Source organism: Chaetura pelagica, unplaced genomic scaffold (genome assembly GCF_000747805.2).
Source record: "Chaetura pelagica isolate M959 unplaced genomic scaffold, ChaPel_1.0 scaffold274, whole genome shotgun sequence".
Lineage (NCBI taxonomy): Eukaryota > Metazoa > Chordata > Aves > Apodiformes > Apodidae > Chaetura > Chaetura pelagica.
The window spans coordinates 1283784-1293439 of record NW_009952983.1 but is presented as its reverse complement, the minus strand read 5'-3'; the positions used below and the strand labels follow the sequence as shown (position 1 = coordinate 1293439).

The 9656-nt window shown below is 45.7% G+C and overlaps 1 protein-coding gene across 1 annotated transcript; it reads left to right on the top strand.

Moving 5' to 3' along the window:
* Positions 1 to 6122: 6122 nt before the first annotated feature.
* On the top strand, positions 6123 to 8361 carry MAPK1IP1L (mitogen-activated protein kinase 1 interacting protein 1-like). Its single transcript, XM_009996454.1, has 3 exons — positions 6123 to 6147; positions 6700 to 7413; positions 7893 to 8361. The coding sequence occupies exons 1-3, from the start codon at positions 6124 to 6126 to the stop codon at positions 7902 to 7904; spliced, it is 750 nt and encodes a 249-aa protein (XP_009994756.1). The 5' UTR covers position 6123; the 3' UTR covers positions 7905 to 8361.
* Positions 8362 to 9656: the final 1295 nt, after the last annotated feature.

The following is a 9656-nucleotide window of genomic DNA, read 5'->3' as shown; positions in this document are numbered from 1 at the left end:
GCTGGTGTCTGTGCCCTGTGGTCGTAATCGATACGTGAGTGTAGGAATGAAGGTGGGTGGTGTGTAAGTGGTTGTTAAGCTGGAAGATCCTTCCCTACGGGAGGGTTCGGGCAGGTCAGTTTTTCATCGTTGGTGAGAAGTTCATTCATTTTATCCAAGGTTAATAATGTACTTGAGGCAGTTACCGGCTGGGACACAGGGCTTGGAGACCCGGCTGCTCCTCTGACAGCTTGTATCTCCCAGAGAAAACTTGTTGCCCGGTGATTCAGTGGGAAACATTCTTGATCTGAGGCTGCTCAGCTGCCTTGCCAGTGAGTGTAAGAGCAAAGGTGGCAGTTGGGTTTTGTTTCTTTTGAACAAAGCAAGTCTGACACGCCCTGAAACTGCCCTCCCCAGGACCAGAGGCTGATGCAAAAATTGGGGGTAAATATCGAAGCTGGGGAGAGAGATTCTGTAGATAGAGACTTTTTAGATGCTTTTGAAACTCGAGTTCATCCAAGTACATTTGAAAGTGCCAAATGGAGATGTGAAAGATGCCAGCTGTATCTGTGCAGTCAGAGTGCATCCTGAAAAGCAGCTGTCCTGGAAAAAAGAGCCTCTGTGAAGGAGCAGAAGGGCGTTGTGTTTTTGTGGGTCACTGTTGAGGCTAGAACTGGAACATGACACAAAGGTTTGATGGTTTTACTGGGGAGATCCACACACCAAAGAACCCTGCAGTGGAGATGCTGGGGAGCCCCTCACAGTCTGTTCATTTCATCCTAAACACATGAAAATAATTAAGCTTATCATTCCTGAGGGGATGGCATTGGTAGGGCTTCTTTAAGTAGCCCTCCCAGCTAGTTCAGGAAGATTCCTGAAGAATTGGTAAAGCTATAAATAAGAATTGTAAAAAGGAGGATAAGATTATGAGACAGGGCTCTCAGGAAAGTTGAGAGGTAGCCATGAGATGTTTTAATTATTCTGAGCTGCTGGGCTGATAGATCTGCTGCAAGAGACAGGGGGTGGTGTGGACAGGAGCAGTAGAGGCTCAGTGTCACACCTGGCACACAAACCACCACAAGTGATCCTGGATCTGCTGGGTTTGGAACCATCTGCTTGGGATGTGGTGACCATCTGAGGTGATGAGGTCTGGTCTGTGAGCCAGACTGTCCTGTCATGGGTGGGAAGCTGGGACAGATGACAGATCCTTATGGCTTTTACATGGCTTGGAAACTGATAGCAAAGACTTCTGGTTTTAATAGCTGAGGTTTTTTTCTGAGAGTTGAGAACTTGCAGGAAGTGCATTGACATGCTGGATCTCTGTTAAAATCAATGAAATTTGTCCAGAAAATCTGAAAACTGAAAATCCAAATACTAAAAACCTGCCTTACCTCCTTTTTTTCCAGTCATGAGAAGAGGCAAAAACTTCAAATCTCAAGTAGCTACTAAGGATGTAACTTGTTTTTTCCCAGTCTCAGTCTGTTAACAATTGCATTTATTCTCCCAGAGAGCCAGGGTGCAGGGCAGAGTGAAGGATTGTACCCTCCCCAAGTGCATCAGCTGCTGAGGGGGCAATTGAAGGCAGGGAAAGGCCAGGTAGAAAATATTGGTGCTTAAGGCCTGAAGGTAGAAGCTGCAGAAATTTCCATCTTTGAGAATATATTGAGAAGCTGTCGAAGATTTGGTCTCAGTTCCATTTTATCTGTGTGGCTCTGTTGGGGAGCTGTGCTTATGTGGGCAGGAATGTTGGAGCTGAGGTGGTGCTGGTGGGTATTAGTCATGTTAGAGCAACAAAGGGACCTCTTGGCTGGTGGAGCTCTGCCACCCAGTGGAGATGCAGCAGAGCCTGGCGCATCGTGGAAGTGTTTTTGCTGTGTTGGAGGGATGATCTTGGAGACAGGAACTAAATCTGGCGCCTCAAGTGTCGGGGAAAGATGTCGTAGGACTCAAAAAGGAAAACAGGAGAGCAGCTGGTGCTTCGTTTGGGCTGGGTTTTTGTGAGAGAAAGGAGAAGTGATTTGGGCAGCTCTTTTCAACGGGGTTCTCCAGGGACTGGTGGTGGATAAAAGCTGAGGAAGGCAAGAGCCTGGGAAAAACATGCTGCTACATCTCTCAGTTTCATTTGGGCTGGAGTGATCAGAGAGGGGTTAGAGCTTCACAGCTGCTGTGGCAGCTGAGGGATCTGGTAGTACCAGGCCTCCAGAAAGGGGGTGTCCTCAGAGCTCCCTGGAAATCTCCCCTGGTTCTGGAATGCCGCTGGCAGAGCTGGCTGGCCATACTGGGTCAGGGTGCTGCCCAGCCTTGCCTGTCTCACCTTCCTGCTGGGAGTTTTTGGGAGCAGCCTGTGGGTATCTGGGAGGCCTTGGACTGTGCTCTGAAGATTTTGCTGTGTCTGGTTTCTGGGTAGAAGTGGTGGAAAGTCCTCCATGCCCTCCCATCACTGCAGGATAAAGGATGAGACACATTCTGCTCCTAGATGCTTTTTTTTTTCCCTGACATCAGTCATTTCTGTCTTTCCCTCTTTTTTTCTTTCCCACTTCTGACCATATGTGTCCTCAGAGGTGGCTGAGAGCTGCTGCCCTGCCCTGGGGGCCTGGAGCAGGCAGGCTCTGTGCTGCTGGGAAGAAGGAGCTGTTTCCAGGGGCGGTGGCCATCAAGAAACAAAGGAAATCTCATCTGGCAGCAGAGTGTTTGGGAGCAGGACTTCAGTTTGAACGCTGCCCCTTCTGTTGGCTTTCTGCTCCCTGCCAAATTACTTCAACTCCTGAACCCTCCTTCTTCACTCACTCTTTCTTCCCCCCAACTCCCCAGCTCCAAGAAAGATTAATTTGGAGTCTAAATGTGGCAAAGCAGATGTCTGTTACATGACTTGGCTTTTCTCTCTTCAGATCAGTGCTTGTGCAGTGCTCTCCAGAGCAGAGTTAACTCTCTGGAGTCTAAACATCTAGTCAAGGCTAAAGTCAGGACATTTTCCTGAAATTCTGAGCCCACACGTGACCAGTGGGGACTTAAAAATGAAGTGGCTTGAAGGTCTCTTGTCTGACAGTGCCTCTGATTTGTGAACATATGATTGCCTTGGGCAACACTGCAGATACAACTGTCATTTCTGTAGGGTTCTGAAATTCCTTACACTGCTGCTGAGCAACCTGAACAGAGCACAGATCCTAGATTGGAGGACCAGTTAGTTCATATGTTGTCCAAGTGTGTCTGACAGTCATTTCTGTTTCATTTTTATGACATGAAGGTGGCAGCACCCAGCTTAGATGTGTCTCAACAGCATTCCTGAAGTCGGCCATCCCATCTGCCAGAGGATCCTTGACATGCTTGGCACTGGCTCAGTTATGCCAAATGTTGCCAACCAGTGTTGTTCTAGCCTGCTTGCCAGAGCAAAAGAGCCACTCAATCTCATTAGAAACTCTGCTTGACTGTTTTTCCACCGTTGTTTCCTGGATTTTCATGGCACAGAAATATTTTGGAAGCATCTGCTGCCAAACATTGAGGTTGTTTGTGGATGCTGCATATGCAGCTGTGCCCATCCATCACTTAAGCCTTCATGCATTGCTGCCTTCCCCTTTTCTGACAGGTGATGGGATTGTCTTTTGAGTTCTCCTTTAGGTCTCTCTCCCTCCTCTCCTTTGCAGCTGATGTTCTAACTTCTGTGGCTTTTTTTCAGTCTCTTGCAGATTTATTTTTCAGTTGCTCTTGTCCCTCTCCCTCCTCTCCTTTGCAGCTGATGTTCTTCACAACTTCTTGTTCACAACTTCTGTGGCTTTTTTTTTCAGTCTCTTGCAGATCTATTTTTCAGTTGCTCTTGTTGCATCTCTCCATCAGCCTAAAGAAAGGGTGATTGTCTGGCCTGTTTTGGTGTTGCCTTTTCTAACCTGTTAGTGTTAGTTGTTTGGTTTTTTGTATTTATGAATACATTTACATGTACACTCATGTAGAAAGTTACTTTTATCCTTTTCTCTATATTAATGATTGATTTTCTATATTTTGAGGGCTATGATTGCACTGACAGCACCAGGGCACTAGTTCTGTTGATACATATTTCTTAAAAGATTTATTTAACTTATTGGGTATAAATTGAGAAGCCCACTGGGGTCTGGGTTGCTTGGTGTGGTCATAAAATACTTGGGAAATGAGATGAACAATGTATTTTTTATATGAAGCCATCCAGAAAAATCAGGATTAGGTTATAAAATGGCAATTCAAATTCAATGTCAATAAATCTGATGCAATTCAGAGTAGATAAATGTAGAGTGGTGCATATAATTTCATATATAAAATGATGGGCTGACCCTTAATGTTGAGGAGTGAAATATTGCTGCAAAAGTGTCAGTTCTGGAGTGATCAGAAAGCAGATGAAACATTAAGAAGTACGAGGAAGGAAACTGAGGACAAACCAGAACATAATTATGGAACTGTATAAATCAATGGTTATTCCACATCCTGAATTCCGTGTGGTTCCTTGTCATTCATCTCAGAAGATAGAAAAGGGCTGGAACAGCCTCCAAAGAGAGGCAGTGAGAATAATGAAAGGTGTGGAATAGCTGCTGCACTAGGAAATCAGCTGGAACTCAGCATGGAGAAGGAACAGCTCAAAGAATATGGTAACAAATCTGTAGAATCATGAGCAGCATGGGCAGGGTGGACAGGAATAGACTTGCTGACTTCCTCAGCTGCAAGAACGAAGGAGCAGCAACTGAAATCAGTAAGATTCAGGTTTAGAACAAAACAAGGTGCCTTTTTTTTTTCACAAAGAGCAGCCCTGTGGAGTTCCTCACCAAGGGGTTTTGTAGGTACAAGCAGGGAAACTAGATGTGTTTGTGGAAAAGAGATTCTTTGGGGGTTGTGAGACCATAAAAATTGCCTACAAGTTGGGAATTATCTGAGCTTGGCATCATTGCAGTTGTGGAGTGTCATCCCTGTTCTTGTTCTTCCCTGCTGTCCTTTCTGAAAATAAACTGGGATGCCCCTTGTTCTGATCCTTAAAATTAGGAAATGGTGTAGATAGCAATGAATTTTCAACCTGGACTCTAGCTTCTATGTGCATTATTAGCATTATGGAATTTATAATATCATGGAGCTTATCAACCTGTCTGTCCTAGGCTTATCTGTACAAACCTCCATCCCCAAGACCAGTCTCTGTGTTAAATGTCAGGTCTTCACCACCACCAAGGGAAAAGGAGTCACCTTGGCAGTAGCATTTGTACTTTTGACTTATGTTTTCCATTTTTCCTACATTTTATGTTCCTTTCTATCTCCTAAAACCCTCTGGCTGCTCTGGGGCTTCTCCACATATTTTACCTGCTCTTGGTCAAGATGACCAAGATCAAGATGACCATGATCAAGAGTTCTTCACCTCCAGCTGGTGTTTGTTGTCAGTCAAACTGAATATAACTTGAGGTGCCCTTGTGTGACTGATGAAGACTAACAAAGCCAGACAGGTTTTATTGTGGTGAAGCTCTGGAAAAGCTCCAAGTGTGGCAGTTGTCTTCATGAAAAGAAAGCACATGGCTCACTGGTCCCTATTTTTCAGTGTTTCTTCTAAATGTTGAGAGGTTAGAAGTCAGGGCACTTTAGTTAGTGGCACCTTTGCTGTGTCTGCCTCCAGCTAAGGCTGGCGAGTCAGTGAGCGTAACCAGGAGCATCCACTGCCTCTCTGTTCTGAAATAATTGGAGGGTAAAGCTCCAGCAAACTGTAGGTCTTTTCTTTCTGACAATAAGATCTACATGGGGATTTAATCATGGGGTTTTTTGAGGTGCATTCATTTCACCTGTAAGCAGCCTGCCATAACCTTCCTGAGTCCCAGCTTCAGCAAGACCCTGAATCCTGTAGAGGCATCACTGCCTGCTTGGTGTCAATATTTGAAATATTTGCTCTCTTGGTGTGATGTGACCCATCTGCACTATATGTTGGTCCTGAGGTGAGACAGGGAGAGGCTGAAGGCTTTCCTTTGCATGGGAACTTTATCATGTCTGTGTGGGCCAGTCATGAACACCCATGGTGAAGAGGTGCTGCCAGTTCAGCACTTGCTGTAGTTTGAGGGAGGCAAAGGTAGCATTTGTCTCGTGAACTCTTGCTTGAAATACTTCTATTATTTTCAACAAATTTCACTTTATCTTACCTTACTTTTCAGCAGAATGTCTGGAACTGATGATTTTTCGGTAAGTAACAGTTTTTCTTTCCTGAAGATCAGCCCAGTTGTGTTACTGCCCTCTGAACATTGACATGTTTTCTCAAGAGGAAGGGGAGCTTCCAGCTGAGGGGCAACCTCCTTTGCGCTGCACTTGTGGTGTTTGCCTCCTGGGTAGCTGTAGCATCTGTGGGCTAAACAGGTGAAGCTGCCAGGTGCCTTGTGGGTCCTCTCCTGCTCTGCTGTTAACAAAGGAGTTTGTGTTTTCATAGTGTCAGGAGTAGCTCTAATGGAAATGCAGGAAAACCTTCTCTGCCTGGATTTGCGCTGAGGTTGCTCTGCGTGGTGGGTCACCTTTCATCTTTGGTTTTCCAACGGCAGCGTGGCAGGATGCCTCTTCTGCCTTAATGATAGTAGCTGCACAAAAATGAATGTAATCATCTCTGTGCAGCAGCAAAGAGCTCTTCTCCTCCCATTTTGGCAGCTGTAACTCTCTCACACACACACACACATAGTGGGTGAATGTCTGCGACGAGCAAGCCCAGTAGGCACTTGACGTTCTCACGGATGCTTTGTCTTCTAGTTGGCAGATGCTTTACCAGATCAGTCTCCTGCTAAAACCTCCAAAGTGAGCAGCACGAAACCTGGTCAGCAGCCTGGGCAGCCTCCACAGGGTTGGCCAGCTTCAAATCCTTGGAACAACCCAAGTGCTCCCCCCACGGCACCAGCCGGACTGCCACCAAACACGTCCGCTTCCAGCGTGCCATTTGGACCTCCACCAACAGGAATGTATCCTTCAATGCCCCCTGGACCGCCTGCTCCATTTCCTCCTCCTCCTACTGGACCCTCTTGCCCACCTCCTGGTGGTCCATATCCACCCCCAACTGTGCCAGGTCCTGTCCCACCAGGGCAGTATCCGCCACCAAATATGCCCTTTCCAGAGCTTCCAAGACCTTATGGTGGTCCAACAGAGCCAGCTGCACCTCCTGCTCCTGTTGGGCCATGGGGATCCATGCCCTCTGGAGCATGGGGACCAACAATGGGAGGGCAGTATCCTGCACCTAGCATGCCATATCCACCCCCAGGGCCATATTCTGCTCCTACCCAGACTCCAGGGGCTGCACCAACAGTACCATGGGGTACAGTTCCACCTGGAACATGGGGACCTTCACCACCAGGTCCATTTCCTCCACCCACAGGATCATATCCAGCTCCAGGACTATATCCTACACCCCCTAATCCTTTTCAAGTGCCATCTGGTCCTGCTGGTGCTCCATCAATGCCTGGTGGTCCCCATGTAAGTATTTGAGTTTGGTCTTGAATTCCTCTAAGATTTTATACTTTTAAGCATGGAAATTCAGTAGCGTGGGGCCTGGTAGTGCAGGTAAGGAATTGCAGGAATTCTCTGTAGTCAGTTGAATAACTTCCTCAATGCTTAACTAAATATGCTAGAACAGTGCAATTATATCAAGTTGGAGTGTGTCTAACATTTCAGCAGTTTTCAGCTGCTTGGAAAGCCTTCTCTGAAAGGCAAAAAAGGGCAAAAAGCCTTTTAATAATTCCTGAAAGAGGAAGTTTTCTCCTCTCTGTCATCTAGAGGAATTACTTCTAGGGCACAGAGGGAGGGAGTAACAAATTACAAAAATGAATTTGGGTTTTTTAGTGAAGAATATTTGTAACTGTGAGAATTTTAGAGATTTTAACTAAGGATTTTTGTGACTGAATGAACTGCCTTGTGAGAAGCCTGTATTGACCATGAATTATTGTCTCTTGCAGCCTTATCGTTGAATACATTCTGGGCAACAAAATACTGTAGCTTTCCACCTTCATCCACTACTTACAGAGATTTTTACAGTTTTTGTTTCAGTAATGTTTGGGGCTGTGAAGAACACTTGCCTCTTGTATGTGCATTTGAGGTATGAAGGAGCAGTTTGCATAAATTGACCTTGCTCGTGTGCTGGCCTAGTTGTTTGGTTTAATAAACTGAGTTGGGAAGAGCAGAACTACAACTAACATCTGTGGTTCTTATGTTGGCAAGTATTCCTTGGAAAAATGGGAGCTGCCAAGTCAGGATTCTAAAGAACCAGGCTCCAGGACTTGAAAATAAAAATGAATTCTTAAATTTCCATGAATGCTTTAAGTCTGGTTGCCAGACTTGTTGCTGGTCACCGAATGGATAGGTAGTCACCTTTTGTCTATTTTCAGGTTGTTTTAAAATGTCAATTAAAAAAAGATGTTTGTCAAGAAACCTAATTTTTGAACCTGCTACAGTAATTGAAACTAAAGAGACAGAACATGTGAACTTGAGGGTTTTTCTCAGTGTTTTGTATATACTCAAACCAGTTGCTCAGTCTGGGACCACGAAGAGAAGATCCACGCTCAGTCTGACTGGTCTGCACACTGTTGGTGTTCACAAGCAGGCATTTCTGTGCAACTTAAGTAACCTGGATGTGCAGTTAACTTTGAATCAACAAATGTGAGTGTTGTGCATGCAATGGAGAACATCATTTTGCCAGTTCTCCTTCTGTGGTGGTTGGAAGTTTGGCTTGGTCTGTGTAAAGAGAAACTGCTTCCCACTTAGGTACTTCCTTATTTCTAACCTGGGTTCTAGTCATGTAAAATTCAACTTTGCTGCTGGGTTGTAGAGACTTAGCAGGCTTGGTCAGAGTCCCTGGAAACTGAACTTGAGCTTAAAAGATCAAAAAAACCCAACCTGACCATTTCCCTTCCTAGCAGTTTGTGGCACAGAGTTTGGTTCTGCCTTGGTGCCTCACAGCCACAGGGAGTTCTCATGGGGCCACACTGGGTGTTTTGATGGGGAGAAATCCTCTGTTCTCAGCTGGGTGTCTGCATACCTCACTGAGTAAGTGTCATTAGGAAGCAATTGAATGTCTAGAAGCCTGTGCACTGCTGTGCAGCTGCCCCTTGTCTCAAGGGGTACTGCTTCAGTTCTCGTAGTCTTGCCATATCTGTGCCAAGAGCACACGAGGGGTTTGCTGAACTGCTGCTCTGGCATTACCAAGACATGCAGCCACATGTCAGTGAGGGGTTCTGGCACTCTCTGTGGTACTTCATTGCCTAGGTGTTGAGCAAGGACAGTCTGTGTCATCCCCAGCTGGGGACATCCTAACTTAGCCTCTCTAGGTAGAATTAGGCACAAGAAATTTTCCTCATTAGGGATTCTTTGTATCATGGAACTGTGAAAGTGAGTTAATTCTCTTCCAGTACCTTGTTGTAGCTTCCTGCATGCACGTGATGAACTTCTTCAACACCAATGGGGTGACCTGGGGGTGATGCTGGTTAGTAGTTTTAGCCTTTATGGCAAAGTCCTGCAGCATTTTCTGCAGAAGGAAGCAGTCAGCTTAGCTGTGGCTGCTTCAGTCTGGTGTCCTGAAAGCTCATAGCCGAGGTACGTGTGGTTTTTGTTTCAGGAAGACAGCACTGGAGTTGAACAAAAACACTTAAAATGTTTCAGCTTCAAACCTAACACCTGTAACCTAGAAATGGAAACCCAAAGTGCAAGTCTTCACTGACCTTAAA

Excerpts from the sequence above, each read along its gene's own strand:
- MAPK1IP1L (XM_009996454.1), top strand. The coding sequence starts at position 6,124 with ATGTCTGGAACTGATGATTTTTCG. Across the intron at positions 6,148-6,699 it reads CTGGAACTGATGATTTTTCG|TTGGCAGATGCTTTACCAGA; the intron begins GTAAGTAACAGT and ends TTTGTCTTCTAG.